The sequence below is a fragment of the Microtus ochrogaster genome, chromosome 15 (genome assembly GCF_000317375.1).
Source record: "Microtus ochrogaster isolate Prairie Vole_2 chromosome 15, MicOch1.0, whole genome shotgun sequence".
NCBI classification, from domain to species: Eukaryota; Metazoa; Chordata; class Mammalia; order Rodentia; family Cricetidae; genus Microtus; species Microtus ochrogaster.
Genome location: NC_022017.1, coordinates 26,315,138 through 26,334,795, shown reverse-complemented (window position 1 = coordinate 26,334,795; position 19,658 = coordinate 26,315,138). Strand labels below are relative to the sequence as shown.

Below are 19,658 nucleotides of genomic sequence, written 5' to 3'. Positions count from 1 at the left end.
AAGAGCTTCCTCTTATCCTTGAGCCGGGGGCATCTGTCCAGCACCATAGCCCCAAGACTGCCAGCCACTGTCTTCACCTCTGTAGCCAGTGATCCCGGTGCAGGTATGAGACACAAGCAGGTGCTCACCAGAGCCGAGCCATTGACAGCAAAGGGACTCGGCACTAACACTCAGGGTCTAGGTATCTGCTGTGTACTGGGTGCAGGTGTAAGTTCTCCCTGTGACTGCCAAGGCTAACAGACACAGCAGAGAGCCATCAGGCCCTCTGAGGGAGAAGCCTTCCATCCAAGATGGTGAAAGGGCTAAGTGTCCTGGAGTCCATCTGGGGATCTCGGCTGGTACCCAGGGCCTACACCCTGGACCACTTAACATAAAAGGTGTTACCGTAGCGCTCCTTAGACCCTCTGACAGACTCATTATCAATAACACACCACGTGTGACCCAGTATGGAAAAGCTTTGAGAACCAGTATGCCTGGCAGTAGCTACTCTGGTTGATGCTGGCCATGGCTGATGCTGGCTGTACTTAATTCCTTCACCAAAATTCCTGGTCCTGGCTTCCTCAAGGATTTCACAGTTTGTCACTGTTTGAAAAACCAGACTCCTCACTGTGAAAACGCTGAACCAAATGTTTCCCCTACTGAATGGACAGAGGGGAGAGAGAAAGGGAGGCACCGCCTAAAGGGGAACCCAGAGGCAGCGCCGGGGGACTGGGGACAGACATGGGACAGACAGACATTTACCTGAGGTAGCACTGCTGCTCCTTGCCCGGCCAACCTCTGCAGGGAGCTGACCTGAGGACCGGTGACAGGCACTGCAGTGGTGGTTCCCAAAGCCTGGAAGACAGATAGTGTCGCCATCAGACTCCAGCAGTGTGGAACCACGGGCTCAGAAATGGCGAACTCTACTCTTCTCCATTTGATACTGGTTTTTTTTTCTTTGCTTTTTAAAACCACAGAAGTAGTCTATCATCATCTAAGAAAAACTGGAAGCTAAAGCAAGAAAAAGGAAAATGTGGCCCAGAGAACAGTCAACGTTCCTGTATGCTGGCTTCCCTATTAAAGGGGAGTTTCTACACAGAGAGACAAAATGCACATGCCCGTGTATGTACGAGTATGTGTGCCAGGTGTTCCTCTGATTGGCCTTGCACTTGCCATCTGAGCATGACTCTGAACTTCGGGTCTTCCTGCCTCCACCTCCCAAGTGCTGGGACTGCCAGGCATAGTGGAGCACGCCATTCACCTCAGCACTAGGGAGCCAGAGGCAAGAGTTCCAGGCCAGCCTGGCCTACCGAGTTCCAGGGCAGTCAGAACCACACAGAGAGACCCTGTCTAAAACACCCTGGCGCAGGTGTGTGCTTCCATGCAGACCTGTCATCTCCGAGTGCTTCTTTGGCTGTCTCTGTTCAGTAAGCACCGACGCCTGTGGTCCTAATCCTTCGTTTCTACTTCAGGTCCAGCCTTCTTTCCTGACTTGTGAGAGGCAGGGTCTGTCTGTCACCTTGGTAATTTACACTCGGGGAAGGAAGGAAGGAATGGGAAGCCAGGAGAGCAAGGAAAGATCAAGGTTCACCAGAGATCCAGAGTTTCCAGTGGGGCAACGACAGGGACAGCTCTGCTTCCACTGTGCTTGATTCCAAGTGACCAAAAGACACACTCAGCTAGCTGTACACAGGGGTGGAGTGGGGTGTCCTGTAGGCTGTGTGGGGTGTCCTGTAGGACATGGGAAGTCCTGTAGGCTGTACGAAGTCTGCACCACAGAACCTGCTAGATACGTCAACTAAGAACCTGGCCAACTCCACCCAACCCCAGAGTTGCATAACCTGGATTGGGGTGCCCGGCTCTTTTTCAGAGGGTACTAAACATAAGGTGTCTTTAAGTGCAGTGTCCCATGAGTCCGCTGAGGTTCTGCACTGTACTGTGAGACCCACTGCATGGAGCACCAGAGACCTGACAGTTCTCAGCCCACGTCCAGTCTCCACACAGCTGGGAAACATCAGTAGCAAACATTGCCAAGCAGGGTACCAGTATCTTGCTGTTTCTGGGCATGGCAGGAGCCCTCCCAGAACATCCCTGCCACTTCTCAGGGAAGGCCCATCCCCAGCTGATGCCACAAGGACTCTAGGTGGCACGGAAGCTTGCCCAGGCGTCCGTCCTTCCACAGCCTCATAAAGAGCTCATTACCAAGCGAGAAGGCGTTTTGTCTGCGAGGACTGACCTCTCCGCTCCGGGCTGGGATTTATCGATGCACCAGAAGCAGTTGCTTCAGAGGCTGGCTCACTTACAGCCACACTTCTGTCAAGATAAACGAGCTGCTGATGACGACATTTATAGCTCTGAGCATTTTAATAGAGGGAAAAGGGGCCATAAAAGTCAAAGATAACTTTCCTGTATTAGTTCAGTCCCATGGGCAGTCTGAGAGAGGGCGTAGAAGCCAACACGTGGCTGGGAGGCAGGCTCGGGCAGACCCTTCCATCTTCAGGGGCAGAAGCTCATGTGACTTTGGAAAAACTTGTCTTTGGCGAATGTTTCCAAGTGTCAAGGAGACATGACTCATGAGCTTTGGCAGGGATGAAGGAGGGAGCAAGCACAGATTTGCTGTGACACCAATTACAAGGGCCACTTAGTGTTTTTTGCTGGTGGCCCCAATGGCCACAGAAAGATGCTTGTACCATGAAGACTAAAGGGAGTGGTCCTGTGGGAATGAGCATTAGGTAGCCACGGGATTAGGGGACAATAGGAAGTTGTGTGGGAGAGAAGAACATCACCCCAGGCCTGAGCAGGACAGAGGGCAACCTGGGGTCAGCCCACCCTGTTGACCTCCTTTGGAAAAGTCTCTGTGTGAAAGGCTTGGTCCCAGGGTGCTGCAGTCTTGGGGAAATGTGGACCTGCAGAAGGTGGGGCTCAGCAGGAGGTCCTTAGGTCTTTGGGGACATAACCTAGTGGGGCTGTGGGGCCCTTTCTTTCTCTCTTGCACCTGTACTTCTCCCTCCTGGCCGGAAGGAAGTGCTTTGCTCTGTCACATGCCCTACATGCTCTCAAGAGGCCCAAAGCCATCTTGGACCTGAATGCCCAGAACCATGAGCTAGATACATCCATTCCCTTACAAACTCTCTTGGTTACCTCACGACAGCAACACTAAGCTGAGGAACACGCTCCTCTGGTTGGAAAGCCAAGCTGCCTTTAGCAGGTGCCTCTGCATCGCTAAGAAGTAGGGTCTATTCATCTGCCCCCAGCACAAATAAAGCATATCAAGGCCCCGTTGCAACCCACAGGTGGGTTAAGGGGCTTCCAACTGGAAGCTCCTGAGTACCTCTTAAGCATTTCCTCCTCAGACCGGCTAGGGACAGAGTGGGACCCAGTCTGTCAGGCGGGAAGCCAGTGTGAACCCTCTGGGGGAAAGGGTTCCATCTCACTATCTCTGTCCCATTACAGTGGCTGACGGAGCCAGCATGGCTCTCATCTCTGAGGCCATCAGCATGAGACCCTCTGGTTAATGCCTCCCCCTCTTTCCCACTTCCGATGGCTTCTGTGTGGCCCTTCTCCAAGCCCAAACCAATGCAAACCTTAATGACAATACACAGAGCTTTCTACTTGACTCTGGTGAAGAAGAGGGTCTCTGTGGGGAAGGAAGATTGACCAAACGTGCTTTGGGGTGGGGGAGCCCCTCCTCCAGACCCACAAAGATCTCTTCACTTTCTCCTTCAAACTCCAGCTAGGTGGTGGCTAGCACACGGAACATCAGAAGCCACACTGGCAAGGCCCCTATGCAAGAAGCTTCCTCCTGATAGTAGCCAGGAGGAGTCTCCATAGCAACATCCACCATAGCATCCAGATGGGACAGAGAACGCTGGGGTTGGAGCTGTCTGCTGTGAGTGGCCTTGAGCTGCTCATGACTTCAGAACACTGAGTTCCATGATGCCATGAGGGCCCAACAGCCATGACTGCCCTATTCCGACAGTCACCAGAAAAACAAAACCTACAGCTGAATTCCCATCCCTAAGTCACAACCCAGTCAGGAGGCCCAAGGGTCAGAGCCACAGACTACAGCTTAGAGATCATGGGACCCACGCCCCTTGAAAATTTTTATATGCTAAGATCCCAGAGCCCAGAAGAGCGAGTTCTAACATAGAGGCTTGGTCAACTTACAGAAAAGTTTTCCCTACGGTTCTAGAGCAGTGCTTCTCATCCTTCCTAATACTATGACCCTTTAATACAGTTCCTCGTGTTGTGCTGACCCCAACCATACAATTGTTTTCATTGCTACTTTATAACTATAGTCTTGCTATTGTAACTATAATCTTGATATTGTAATATAAATATTTGCATAATGCAATTGTAATGTAAATATTTAGATGTTGGTTTCTTTCCCAGCAAGATCCCTACATTCTTCCTGGGGAGGTGGTACAAGGTGTGTCCTGGTGGAGATGAAGACAAGTTCTCCCCTCGGAGTGTGGACTGAGTGTGGGCAGGGAGGAGAAGCGAGGCCAGTGTGATAGTTAGAATAGAATAGGCTTATCATTTGAATACTCGGTCCCGGGGCTGGAGAGATGGCTCAGAAGTTAAGAACATTGCCTGCTCTCCCAAATGTCCTGAGTTCAATTCCCAGCAACCACATGGTGGCTCACAACCATCTCTAATGCGGTCTCGTGCCCTCTTCTAGCCTGCAGGCATACACACAGACTGAATATTGCATACATAATAAATAAATTAAAAAAAAAATACTCGGTCCCAGCTGGTGGTACTATTTGGGGATTAGGCAGTGTGGCCTTGGCTGGGACAGGGACGTCACTGGAGAGTTACATCACTGCCATTAGTTCTGTTTCCTGTTTGGCAGTCAAGATGTGAGCCCACAGCTTCCCCCACTTCCGCCATGTCTCCACTCTCCCACCAGGGAATCGAGCGATAAGCCTAAAAAAACTCTCCCTTCTAGAGGTTGCTTGCCTTGGTCATGGTATTTCATCACAGCAACAGAAGGTGACTAAGACAGTCAGTGGGGCAGTACCCTTTGGCTGGCACCTGGAGCAGAGGCCAGGATGTGTGCCAAGGCACCTGGGGTGAGGCGAGGTCATATGGCTGGCCCTTCAGAGTTCAGACTCATTCATTACATGTACAGTAGGCCCATGGAACATTGTCACACCAGGCATACAGATGAGGGTTTCTGACCATTGTGCTCCAAATGACAGAATGAGTGCTACTGTGGGCTGGGCACAGCACAGCAATGGTGTGACAGGGTCAGACATTTGCCTGGATCCCAACTTCCCTGCAGGAAGATCTTGGGACTGGATCCTGAACATTTAATATTCCAGCATGCACCCTATAACCTCAGTCAATCTGCTGAGGGGGGAGGTGCCAGGCACAGGACATTGGGGTTTCAGTGTGGCTCCCAGAATGTCAGGGGCAGAACCTCAAAATCTCTGCTTTTCTGGCTGGTCCCTGGCTGTTTAGGAGGATGCCTGCTCCCGCCTGCTCCCAGGGCTGGGATTCCAGCTTCCCAGGCCCCAGGTGAGGCACATTCCTCTTTCTGGCTGGGTCAGGGAAAAGGGAGAGCTGAGTGGAGTATGGTTGCTTTCTTACCTCCGCTCCATGTGGCCCAGCCTTGGCGGACACAGGCACAGAGTGCAGCGGTTTAATTGCATCTGGGTTGTGGTTTTCCTGCATCCTTACAGAGCTGCTCTGATGTATGGCTCAGATAACAAGTGAGCCCCAACATCGGTAGCTGCTAATAAATATTAATATAACATAAGCACCGCTTTGACTGTCATGGGAACTAGCTTGTTATTCACAGATGAAACTCAACGGTTGCCTTTATCACTGTCGGCAGGAAAGAGCTTGTCCCAGCCTAGACTGCTGGAGCAAGTACTCCAACCTGGTGTCCCCTCATTTCCTAGACACAGAGCCTCCTCTAGCTTCAGCAATGGGTGCCACCTGAAGTCTTCACAAATACCGAGGGTGATCCAGCTAGCTGTTCTGCCTCCTCCAGCCCACTGCTCACAGCCAGGCCGAGCACAGCAATAGTTAGAGCAGGTGCACCAATCTGCACGTGACTTTCCATCCATCGACAGCGCAGTCACCCTACAGCCTTGTCCGCAAGCTGGAGGAGCGAGCACCCCCTTCCTGTTACCAGGACCAGAGAGGAGGGTGGGATGCATCTGCATGCTTGGCAACAGGTCATTCCAACATCTCTGCTGCCCTGGGTTCTGATCCCCCCAGGACAAATGTATATCATACACCAAGGCCACCGCGTCGTGACAGATGGAGGAAGGGAGTGGGGAGAGAGGGAAGGAGGGAAGTGTGCAGATGTGAGGGGTTCACCCACACTGGCAGGTGGGCCATGAAGCTCACAAGCCAGGTGAAGACAGCAAATCTGGGCCTGGATGGCAAGAGTACGCTGTGCTACAACACCTGCATCAAAGAGGGCTGTGACAACATCGCTGTTCCTAGGTGAGGAGGAAAGATCACCAAGAATGTTTCAAAGCTCCCAGCAGCCAGAGGAATTAGCCGGACTCGGCCATGTTCCCCGGAGAATCTTAAGCACACATCCCATCCTGCCCCCTGCACCATGGGGTCACATGTAGTTTGGTGACACGCAGCCAGGCTGGCTAGGGATGGGTGAGGAAGGCGGGGAGTATGGCGAACTCCTGCATCTGCGGCCCCTCAGAGCCGAGGCAAACCATGACTGCGCTCGCTCACCAGGTATGGCTCACGGGGAGGCCTTTTTCAGTGCCATCTGCTTTGGATGACTGAAAACAAGCATGGGAGGTAGGGAGGAGGGCTTCCTGGAGGAAGCAGTGACTGAGCTGGGCCTTTGCAATCGGGCCAGAATATTCCAAGTGGGCAGTAGATGAAGTGCATGAGAATCAGAAGGGAGGGTGGAGAAGCCAGTGACAGAGGCACATGGGCACCAATGGAAGGGAGAAGTTAAGTTCTGGGTGCCACAAGTCTTGAAGGAAAGTGCCGTGCGCTGTGCCCCCATGTCTGTGCTCTGTGCGCTGTTAGCCAGTTCCCTCGCAAGGGAGCTGGAGGTTAAAATACACAGACACACACAGACAGAGAGACAGCGACACGGGTCATCCTTGAATTCCCCAAGAATGTCCCCTTTATTGTGTTCAGGGGCAGATTATATAGAGATAGCCACGCCCCAGCCAAACCCACCAGAAACCACTCTCCTGCCATCAGTAGCCGTGAATGTCATGCCTAGGAGCTTGGTCCCTCTGGAAGTGACAGAGCGAGAGTAAGGCCTTGGCTAATGTAGTGGGGGCAGGTCTACCACTGCTGGACTAGGGACTCTGTGTGCATAGGGGTCTCAGCCCTTCTAACACATTAGATGGCAGCTGGGTGCCTCTTGGCTGGCTGAGAGGGCACAGCGAGGCAGGCGGGGGAGGGCAGCATGTGGGGACGGCACACTGCAGTTCATGGGTCCGTCTGCACCTCTGCATTCTCTCCTGCTGGAGTCAGTTTTCCCATGAGGTCTTTCCCTGCCCAGCAGCCTGCTCTTTCCCAGAATGCTAAGGATAACCGCAGTACAGGGCAGTGTGAAGCACCAGGGGCCTCCGGGACTCTCAGGGAGTTGGATTGTTGAGCTATACCTTCAAAGTAAGAGTCTTCTTTGAAAACCAGGTCCTCTTTGAAAACCAGGTCCTTCACATCAGGGGAAGGAGGTCATTTGCTGTAGCTATGAGAAGCAAGGTGGCTGAGAACAGTGACACTTGACCACCAGGGCTCAGCTGCCCATACAGGTGGCCTGTGGAGCTGGTGACCCTGACTGAGACTTGGTCAGTGAGGGTAAGGTGCCGCAGGCCACTCTGACAATTGCAGGGGCCCTTTCAGGGAGCAGCTGTCAATCAGGGTGAGAAACATCAGGGACGACGCCTGCTGACATGGGAAATACCCTTTCTGCAGCACTGGCATGGTGGAGTAGCTTAATTAACTTGAAAGGATGTAATTTTATGCTATTTAGTACAAATGCACACTCTAAATGGCACCACAGTCTAAAGATCAGGGGCTGAGAACGTGGGGGTGGGGCACGGCCACAGGATCCTGGCAAACACAGGGGTGGGAGACATTCTGGAAACTTCTGCACATAAATGGAAGCCTCTGAAGTCACACGGCTCGGTCGCAGGTGACCAGGACAATGGCAGCTGGAAGGGTTTTGTCCCCATTAGCTCCCCTGAGATATGAAAACCCTCTTGGGAAGAGAATTGGGTTTAAGAGGCCAATGGGCCTCTCTTGTCCACCCTGCCCGTCCACTGTGGGACCTACCTCAGCCTTCCTGATGGGAATGCCCAGGCTGAAGGAACATCTCTAAGAGAAGCTGTCCAGTCCCACAGAAGCTTGGGAGCTTGGGCAGGAATGACCCAGAGGAAGGGGTGATGCCTGGAACCTTATGGAAGGAACTCGGGGCTAGTTTTACCCCTCTGTTCCCAGAACAAATAGAAACGTGATATTGATGAGGAGGACCGAGAGATGGCCCTGGAGCCTGGGGAAAGAGGAAGTGACCCAGATGGTGACTTCCTGGGTTCTTGGAGCCAGTGCTGTACATGTTGCCCAACATTCAAGCTTGGGCCTCAGCGGGGTTTGCATCAGATCCTTGACAGAGGCCCTAGGCATAGCCAAGTCTGTGTCCTTACACCATGTTGCAGAATGAGGATGTGTGCTAGACCCCACATATAGTAGTCTTTCCCATGCCGGTCTGCAACTGCTGACACACCTCTCATTGGCCACATCCTCCCATCTTTCTGACCTAATTTGCATAATGTCCTGGTACCATGGGAGGCCAGAGAGAGCCTATATCTGAAGAGGACCCAGGAGCAGTGAGACGCAGGGTCTACCTTTAAGAGGCTTGTGATACCTCCACGGCCACTGGTCCTTGGCTGGGTGGTGAAGACATGAATGGAGACATTCATTAAAGTTTACTGGGTTGAATGCCCAGCCCTGTGCCTCTCAATGGTTGTAACCTGTATTACTTTTTAAAACACTGGCCCTATCTTCGGATAGGGAGTGAGGTTCACCTCGTGGGACCTTACAACACTTGAGAGACTCAACACTCTGCTCTGGCTGAGTCATGAACTTTCCAGAAGCCTGGGGTACTTTAGGCCAGTGGTTCTCTACTTTCTTAATGTTGCGATCCCTTTAATACAGTTCTTCATGTTGTGGTGATTCCCAACTATAAAATTATTTTTGTTGCTACTTCATATCTGTAATTTTGCTACTGTTATGTATCATAATGTAAACATCTGTGTTTTCCGATGATCTTAGGTGACCCCTGTGAAAGGGTCGTTTGACCCTAGAGGGGTCACGACCCACAGGTTGAGAACCTCTGCTCTAAGCTAATCTTTGGTGTCCACTGGGAATAGCCTCAGGCAGCACACTCCAAAGGTGACCTTTCACTGTCCATCACAGGAAGGCTTTCAGAGCACATCAACTGAAGCGGAGGTCCCTAGGGGCACCAGCAGGACTCCACCATGGCTGGCAGAGTGCCTGGTTTGTCTGCAGCCAGGGACATGGAAGGATTTCTGATAAAGGCAGCAGGAAGGTAGCACAGGGTGACCACAGACCTACATTCCTTCTTGATGGCCCCAGTGGCCCGGTGCGGCAGGTGACCTAAGGGAGAGATGATCCTGAGCCCCATCTGTGGCCAGTTCCCCTCTAAATGCTGGCACCTCCCTGACCATGGGCCACTTGCCCCTTTGGTATGGAGGGCTGGGCAGCCAGGGATGTCAAGGCAGCAATGAGGCTAGACAACTGGGCACAGGCGTTCCAGCTGGCACCCAGTGAACCCGGTGTCCAGATGAGGACCTGCCCCACGCTCTGGAAGGACAAGTTACAGTCACAGTCGGTTAAGTCATCCAGGAGTGCTCCTTAGAGACCTCCACAGACAGCAGAGGGACTCAAGGCCCAGCAGGATGGTACAGGCCTACAATCCCAGCTATTTGGGAGGCTGAGGGTTGAGTGCAAAGGAATTCAAGGAGAATTCAAGGTCAGCCCAGCTCATGAGTAAGATCCTGACTCCAAAAAAATGGGGGGGGAGTTGAAAAGGAAGGTGAGAGAAGAAAAGGTGGGGTTAGAGGAGAGAAGGGGCAGGGATTGCTTGTGTCGTCAGGAGATGAATTTAGAACACAAAGGGACAGGAACCTCCTAGGCAGAGGGATATCCCAGAAGTTCTGGGTGTTGGGGTCAGGAAGAGCCCTCTGCCACTGCACTGCCTTTTTAAGAGTGGCTAGACCACAGAACATCCAGGGTCACATCATCAGGGCACTCTGGGTACAGGTGCCAACAGGAAGGAGGCCCTGGAGTCAGGGCTGGATGGCCCAAGGCCTCTGTGCCAAACCTTCAGGCTCCCCGGCATCTCCTCTACAAAGTCACCAGGGTCCCCACACCTCCCAGCTCCCCTCACTTCCTCTCATATGAAAGGATTTCAGAGCACTCGGGCTCTGTGGCTCACTAGGCCACCCTGGGCGCAGGGGCAGCAGCACTCCGTCAGTGAGACCTGCCAGGAGCAGGGAAGGGGTGCAGGGCTGGCCAGCAGCACCTGCTCAGCTCAGGAGGTAATCTGCTCATGCGCACTGGCACTACACATAAACACTCCTTCACGGGGATGGTCCAGTCACCTGCCCTGACCTGCCACGCCGGGGCCATCAGTAGCCACAGGCATGTGGCTCAGAGGCCTGCCACCTATAGCTGTGACAGCTTGCACCAGTCACTCAGACTCCCGGGGAACACTATAGTCCTCGCCGTGTCTGCCCAGAGTGTCTGATGTGCACCTAGCACCAGAAGGTCCTAAAATCTGGAGCTGTCACCTGGGTGGGGCTGCAGGACACCCTGGCCCAGGCAGCCTTTGACGAAGCCGTTTTAACCTCTAGAGCCCATTTCCCCATTTATAAAATGGGGTGTGTGTGTGTGCTGGCTTCATAAGGGGAGTTTGTGAGACGAGATGAGACAGGTGTCAGCTGAGGACAAGGTGGCCCTCCCTGCTCAGCTCTATCCTTTTGGTGTAGAAAGTCCAGGCCTCATACAAGTCTCAAGCTGGACTGAGCAGCAGGGCATGTGCGGTGATGTTGCACCTCCAGCTGGCATGGCTGCCCTCAGGGGATACAGCACCCAACTGCCTCTATGCAACCTTGTGAGAGGGTCGGCATGTCTGAAAAGAAAAGTGTTGAAAACGAGCTTCGGCTCCCGAGTTATCGGGCCCAAAGAGGGGAAAGAGACCTGGTCCCAGTCCCGGTGGCAGGAGACACTTGGGGAGGGCCTATGACATGACCATCTTCTCTAGCAAAAAAGTACTTTCTCACTGAGACTGCAGACCCCACGTGCTGCCCCTGAGGAATCGCCCAGCCTCCTGCCTGTGGGGCCTGGAGGGCATGGCACTGGGAAGCTGTAGCAGCCAGTTCTGTTTAGATGGTGTTTCTCTGCTGAGGTCTGGGTAGGGAGCTCTGTCATTCCCCACCTGTGACCCTTAAGAAGCTCCGACTGCCTCCTGACCTCTTGTCCCTGAGTCCTTTCAATGTGACACTCCACCTCCCAGCACCTGGCACCTGCTAGCACCTGTTCTGTGCACCAGGTATGAGACACACACAGGCAGTGGGGGAAAAGGCAAAAATCTCATTACTATTTTAAAACATTAATTATATGTTGGGAATGATAGTATTTGGGACATGCTGGTTACACAGAGTGTATTATTACAGTCAGTCGCCCCGGTTCCTTTTACTTCACTTGGGCTGATGAGGCAGCACACAAGGGGTTTTCTGAGGTGATGGGAATATTCCCTATCTCATCTCCACGGGGGTGTGAGTTACCTGCGTGTCTGCAACTGTCAAAACTCATCAGACAGTACAATTAAGATCTGTGAATTTCAATGTATGTAAATTATATATCAAAGAAGAAATTACACATTTATAAAGGCAAGCGCTAGTTACAACTCCTTTTTAGAAAGGCAGAGACCCAGGGCAGCTGGGGGAGCACCTATGGGGTAAGGCCTACCTTATGGGGCCAACCCAATACTGTCTCCTTCAGGACTAGACAGCCCTGACTATGTCTTTCAGGGCCTGGGAGAGGACCCAGGATGAATACATGGGCCAGGAATAGGACGAGGATTTCTTGCTAGGATAGGGTAAATGTTAGGGTCCATAGAAGTTATATGGCTGTGCACACCCCCAGCTTCCCTGACTGCCAGTGCAGCCTTAAGTAGGGTGCTTTCCTAATGTGTACCAGAAACCATGGAAAAGGGGTGCCCCGTCCAGGACAGGGGAGACAAGGGACTTCAGAAACTCATTCTGGCTCCCAGCCTGGCATACAAGGCAGCTGTAGAGCAGACACTGAACAGCATAGTGCCAAACAGCACAGATCAGTGCTGTCCTCTGCCAGGAGCACTGAAGAAGTCCCAGTAGGTTCAGGCAGGACAGGGTCTGGGATTATTCCCATGGAGACAGAGACACGATGGGCCAGGTGGCAGGGCAGGTGCTCTAGGAGTTATGTTCTCCACAAGAAGAGCCCACTAAGCTAAAATGCAGCAGGAAAAAAGAACAGAGAATCAGGGGTCAGACACCTCAGGCCCCTAGAGCCAAGCATGACCAGAGTCCTGGTCAGTCACCCTGCAAGCCTGCTGTAGGACTTAGGTAAGATTTGGTCTTCATATACTTAGCAGCCTCTGGGAGCAGTATAGACTTCGGACATAGGTGACGGAACATTTGTGTAGACCGCTGAGAGCAGGAAGGGATTTAGCAGGAACCCCTTGGGATCCAAAGAGATGGGTAAGTCAAGTGATGAAGACAAAGTTACCAAGATACAGATAAAGTCTTGTCTTCCAAAGTGCTCACAACCCAGAGTGAGGAGGTTGGGAACCCAGGTGAGCCCTTGATGTTCTGGGCTGCAGTCTCGCTACCTGCAAAGTCAGCGGTGCGTACATGCAGAAGTGGTTCTTAAATCACCAGCAACCTCTACTAGGTACAGGCACTGCCATCGCCAGGCAATGACCCCACGTATGCCTCCTCTTGGCCAAAGGCTCCAGACTGTAGCTGGCTCATCAGGCCTGGTGTGACCCTTTAGCCACCTGACATGAACTGTGGTCCCTCCCGCTAGCATCACTAGCATCTTCACCTTCTCCCCGTCCGCTATGCGTCACGTCACCACACCTTGTCAGTAGCATGTCCTTTCATCAATGAGCCAGGATATACAGAATGAGTGCTCAAGAATAGGGCCTGGTACAACAAAGAGCTGCTTCAATTTTAGATTTGGAAGCCTCGAGTTCGTGTGGCAAGTCCTTCTGTATATGTGTTGCTTTTATTGGTTAATGAATAAAGAAGCTGCTTTCGGCCAATGGCTTGGCAGAGTGGAGCCAGGTGGGGAAAACTAAACTGAATGCTGGGAGAAAGAAGGCAGAGTCAGGAGATGCCACATAGCCGCCGCAGGGAACAGATGAGCTGGAACTTTGCTGGTAAGCCACAGCCACATGGCGATACACAGATTAAATAGGAATCGGTTAAATTAAGATGTAAGAGCGAGGCAATACGAAGCTAGAGCTAATAGGCCAAGCAGTGATTTAATTAATACAGTTTGTGTGTGGTTATTTCTGGGCTGAGCAGTCAGGAACAAACAAGCGGTCCCCTATAATATCAAGTTATTGGTGACAAGTCAAAGATAGACCACAACCCGGGGGCCTGAGAGAGGCAGAGTGCTTAGCTAGACTATCCCAAGTATCCTGTGCGTACTCTGGACCACGGGACACAGTGGGCTGGGTACTCTGCGAAGGGCAGAAGGTGGGCCGTGCTGGTGTCTTTGGCCCTGATACCTGAAGGACAGAACTAAAGAAGGGCCACAGGACCTCAGCCACACTGGCCCACCTTGCGTTGCACCCAACACAGACTATTGTTCAGCCTGTAATCCTATAAAGAGGCCCAGGGCACACCCAGGGCATCAAGTGGAGCTGGGCGCCTGCAGTGTGAGGCAAAGCACCAGCAGACAGCTGGAGAACCACGCAGTAAGCAAGGCCAGCTAGACCATGCTACAAATCACAGCAACTTGTAGGGGAAGATGTGGGAGGCACACAGGCTAGCTGGGGGTCAGGGAAGTGGTACATACACCAGTGGGGGGTTGGCTAGGGGAGGGATATACAAGGCTATACTAAGCAGGACTTTATTCCGGATCTCTATGGCCTTATATATGCCTGGGCTCTTCCCCTCCAGGGGTGTCTGCCTCAGGCTTGTGTCCCAGTGCACAGAGATTCCCCCTCTCCATTGACCCAGACCCTTTACACTAAGAGTGGGCATCAGCCACTCATTCTAAGTTTAGCCAAGTTTAAGTCAAGCCAAGACAGGAGCACAGAGCCTTGAACTACACGCCTTCACATTCATACCCTGCAGGAGGAAAGCCACACACCCAGCTGGGCTATCTAGGACAATGCTAACAGTTCTTTTTCTTCTCCAGGTACTGACCTGGACTGGCCAGTCATTCTTCAGGGACAGGTTCCTGAGAGGGAGAGCCAAGAGATCAGACAATAAAGATGGGAAAGAGAGCTGGGGTCAGGAGGTCTTGCACAAGCTACGTCTTAGGTCAAGCAAGTTTATTAAGTAGTACAGCATCTTATATACAGTTTGCAAGGGGAAAATTGGACAGAGTCAGCAGAAAGCTACCGCACAATGGGACAAAGTCAGCAGGAAGCTAATCAAGCAATGTCGTACAAAGGGAACACAGGCTGTCTCAAGCGTGTCTCAGACAGAGCACACAGCAGCCTTGGGACTTGTAACCAGAGCCCTTTAGAGGACAAGAGTGGGCTCCAGGATTCGAAGCTGCAGCTTCCCCAAGACCATGGCCTCGGCCATCACTGGCCTTGCCAAGCATGCTCCAGGGTTTAGTCAAGGAACTAAGTTCCTGCTCCATACATCAGGGCCCCAGAAGAAGCCGTGGATCGCCTGGCTCCAGCAATTCCTCCTCTTATTTTCTAAGGCCAGATGAGTCACTCACATCTGAGTGTCCAAGAGACTCTGATGTTCCCTAAGCCAATAACAGCCTCCTAACATTGTTAAAAGGGTCACTAAAACAAGCAGTCTGAGGGAAAAACTAAACAAACGAAGGATGTTTTAAAGGGGTCGAGTCCCCACACAGGGAGTCTTTGGCCAGTTCAGATGGGGGACTGCAGGAACCTAAGTCAATACCTAAACCGCCTAATAGCTATGAAAGCTAAGAAACCTAAACTAACATTCTCATAATGTCACATTTCAAGTAAACTATTTTTAATTTTATTCCACTTTTATTTAGATTCATCATAGCTTAATGGAGTAACACAGACACAGCTAAAGCCAACATGACATTGAAAAGTTAACTGATGTATAGTTAGCACTGTGTCTCCTAAGTGCAATACCATACCTCTAGAGGATTTAACTTTGCCACTAGGTTTTTTGTTTTTGTTTTGTTTATCTATATGTTCTTGTGTAAGTAAGATGACTGCTGGGCAGTGATGGTGACCACCTTTAATCTGAGGAGACAGAGACAGGCGAAACTGTGAGTTTGAGCCCAGCCTGGTCTACAGAGTGAGTTCCAAGGATGGCCAGGGCTACACAGAGAAATCCTGTCTCAAAAAACAAAAACAAACAAAAAACCCAAAACAAAAACAAAACTAAAAGGGCGGTTTGCACTTGTTGAGCAAGAGCTATTGCGGAAGCCGCTACAGACACTGTAACAGTGACTGTGGACTATCTCCCCTCAAACTGTAAGCCAAAAGGTGGCCTTCCTCCCTCTCGTTGCCACAGCAATGGGAAAACTAAGTGCTGTGATTACAGGTGTGTGCCGCCAAGCACACCTCTTGAACTTATTTAGTAAGCATGCCCTCTCCAGCTGTGTCTTGCCATCTGTCCATGTCAATGGAGACTGAGTATCCCAGCCCAAGACAGAGCAGCGAGAGCAGGGAGCAAGTAGATGCGACAGGTATATCCAGGTGAGCAAGGTTCCGATGGGCTGGCCTTGAGGAAGCAGCCAGGTTCTGGGGGGGGGAACCAAGTGTTCTTTTTTTTGCTTTCTGCTGCTGTGCTAAACACCAGGACCAAAAACAACTTGCATCAAGGGAGGCCAAAGGAGAAACCTGAAGCAGAGACCATGAGGGAATACGGCTCTAGGCTCACACATTTAGCTATTTTTGACACACAAAGGACCATCTACCCAGGGAAAGGACCATCTACCCAGAGAAAGGAACATCTACCCAGGGATAGCGTCACCAACAGTAGGCCAGGTCCTCCTACATCAATCAACAATCAGGAGAATCCCTCAGACATGACCACAGGTCAATCTGATGGAGGCAATGTCTCATGTGAGGGTCCCTCTTCTCAGGTAGCTCTGGTTTTTGTCAAGTTAACACCTAAGATCAGGGTCCCTGAGGGTGTTCCTGACCTTACACTGACAGGTGTCTTTCCCTTGCTACTCAACTCTTAATAGGACAATGGCCAGAATTCCTCAGTAAAGTCACCTCAGCCCATCACAGTCCTAGAGAGAGACTGTAAATTAAATCTAACAGTCAATGAAATCATCAATATTTAATTTACTCATAGCGGGTGGCAATTCACTTAGCTTAATGGCAGAAATATTGGGGTTTACCAGTCAGTCAAGGGTCTGAGAGGTAGCTGTTTGCCTTCAGGAGTTGGCTATGCCAGCTAGCGGAGGTTGGATATCTTGTAGGACCACCCCACACTGTCCCATGCAGACTCAGGCCAGAGGCCAGCTTGAGCCTAACTGAAGTCATAGGTGGTCCCTGGGAATCACCTGCCACTCAGGAGTGATGTGGGATTCCCCTCTGTATGCTAATATGTTTTATTACCATTGGTCAGTAAAGAAGCTGTATCAGCCAATGGCTTAGTGGAGTAAAGCCAGGCGGGAAATCTGAACAGAGATATAGAGAGAAAATAGGCAGAGTTCAAGGGATGCCATGTGCCATGTAACTGCCGCAAAGAGAAAGACGCCAGTTGCCAGACCTTACTGATAGGCCACAGTGTAATTCACAGCTTAAAAGGAATGGGTTAAGATGTAAGAGTTGGCTAGAAATATGCTTAAGTTATTGGCCAGTGTTGTAATTAATATAGTTTCTGTGTGATTATTCGGGTCTGGGCAGCCGGGCAACAAGTGAGCCTGCACAGGAGTACCCGAGATAGGAGTTTCTTGAAGCCCACTTTGGAAACAGGAAGTTGATTTTTGTTTTGTTTTGCTTGTTTTTTAAAGAAAGAACTGAGGAGAAAAGGTGCTACCTCTTCTGGACCTCTGACCTCTGTTGTCAGGGCACATGAACTAGGGTGGAGCGCTCTGATTATTCCCAGATGAAGAACTGAGGAGTGCTCCCCAGTAAATCACTCACCCACACTCGGGGAAGAGAAAGAAGGTGGCTGTTGCTGCCGCGGTCCATGACGATCGTTGTCTCAGCCAGCTTTCTGGTCTTGGGAGCTGTAGCTGGTGGCCACCACTCACATGACAGTCCCACGGTCAACACCCACCTCCTCAAGTACTCTATATACAGCCTCCGTCACATTCTTCCACCCCTGCACCTCTGGACGCCCTCCCAAGCCTTCATGCCACAGTGCCTCCTGCTGACTCTACTGCAGTCCTGGCCTCTATAGAAGGACCAGTCCCAGGCCTATGGCAACCCGGAAGTTTGGGGTCAGCTCCTTGGGAACACCCTGCTTGCATTCGCTTCTCGCAACCCTTAGGAAGCTAGGGCATCCGCTCCACATTCACCTCTGAGGGAGAAGCACTTTGTGTGGAAGGCCTGGTGCATCATGTCTGCTCCCGAATCCAAAGTGCACTTTCAAAAGGACTCTAGACTGGAGTTTAAATAATGCATGTGCTCCTGTTCTCACCAGCTGCTTTTCCAAGCCCGAGTTTTCCTGGACTTGGCTTTCTGTTCTGTGTGTTCACTCTCCCCAACTTCCCTGGCACAGTGACCTCTCTTGTACAAACAGGCAGGGGCCCCTCCAGGATCCTGCCAGAGGCCTCATCACATGCATGGGCTTCTCCCAAAGCCGTGGATTCCTTTCCCGCACTCAGGGTCCTGTTTTGTTTTCTGAGTGTAACTCCTTATATTAGGGGAGCATCTGGCCTGGGGCTCGCTGAGAAAAGCAAAGGGAAAAGCACTCCCAAGGAGCACCGCAAGACCATAAGCAGAACTAGGTTGGAAGTTGCATCCTCCGCACTCTGGAGCGCAATGCAGATCACTTCTGCTTTGGGAGCTGCTGGGGGCGGGGGGGAGGCATACACCATTGTCTTTCATAACTGTCCATGCATTCACTCTTTCCAGACGCTGAGGGTTTTAGGAAATCCTGCATTCTCAGACATCAACCATCATGGACTTTGCTGCACCCTTTGCTAGAGACAGTGCCTCTTCATCATGCTGCACTCTGTAATCTCATCTGGGCTCTGTACTGGCACCTCCCATTTTCCCAGCTTCCACTGCCAATTGGTCCACATCGCTGAGGCTAGAGACCTCAGACCCTCCTGCTGCTGCTGGTTGCTTAATTCTCCATCACACACCTTCCTCGCCCTGGCTCCTAGCTCTGGTTTCCTGGGTACATCTTTCTGCCTGATTCCTTGGAGGATCCGATTTTGGAACTCTTCCTGCAGTCCTTGCCTCCTGGACCCTTTGCGGCACAGCACTGGCTGTCAGAGAGAAAAGCTCAACTTGCACACTGTGGTGGTCTGAATGAAAATGGCCCCCATAGGTTCCTAGGTTTGAATATTTAGGCCCTTGCACACTGTGGTGGTTTGAACGGGAATGGCCCTCCTAGGCATCTATGTTCGAATACTTAGGCCCTAGTTAGTGGAACTGTTTGGGAAGGATTAGGGGGTGTGGTCTTGTTGGAGGAGGTGTGTCACTGGGGGGCAGGCAATGAAGCTTCAAAAGCTTGAGCCATTCCCAGGTAGCTCTCTTTCCGCCTCATGCTTGGAGATCAAGATGTAAGCTCTCAGCTACTGCTTCCGTGTCATGCCTGCCTGCCTGACTGCTCACTACACGAGGTTTATACTAGACAGAGCAGGCTATCCCCCTGCTCAGAGGAGTATCTAATATCATGCACTGCATCTCAACCAGTGTGTGGCCTTGACTTTCCTGAGCCAGTGGCATGGACCCCCATGGGTCACCCACACTGTCCATTGCATATTGCATCAGGCAGAGGCAGCGCAGAGCTGTTTGGACTCAGTGTCTTGGGAGCTCCCCAACTGGAGGACGGCTGGTCTTGGAAGAGCCCTTGCAGAAAACACTAATGAGAGATAAAAGCTTGGCTTTGAAATTCAAATTCCTCTGCTCTTCCTCCCTTCTTGCAGACACCATGATCTAACTTGTCTTCCCCAGGCCCACAGCTTTGATGTTCTAATGAAGATATAGAGGGGGGATTAGGAACTCGTCAGCTTGACTTTGGGGAAAATGGATAATGAATTCCATTCTAAACACTTCCTTCAGGTGAAGAGAAAGCCTTGAAAAGCCACATGCCAAAAACAAAAACAAAAATGTCCTCTCTTAAGTACACCAGGAAGCTGTGCACCAGGCAACCCAAAACCCCTCACTCCTCAGTCAACAAATACCACCTTCACACTCCATCCTAGCAGAGCTGACCTTCTGGAACAAATACAATACTACCCCTAGTCCTTCTCCAAGCATTCTCTCTCTCTCTCTCTCTCTCTCTCTCTCTCTCTCT

The 19,658-nt window shown here is 51.5% G+C and overlaps 1 protein-coding gene across 2 annotated transcripts in view; it reads right to left on the bottom strand.

Annotated features, from left to right (window-relative positions):
• Phf21b (PHD finger protein 21B) overlaps positions 1-19,658 on the bottom strand; it is a 67,724-nt gene that overhangs the window by 21,179 nt on the left and 26,887 nt on the right. For both annotated transcript variants that reach the window (XM_026782770.1, XM_005354414.2), the window contains exon 3: positions 742-834. In XM_026782770.1, the coding sequence (XP_026638571.1) occupies positions 742-834 (93 nt within the window). The remainder of the gene's footprint in view (positions 1-741; positions 835-19,658) is intronic.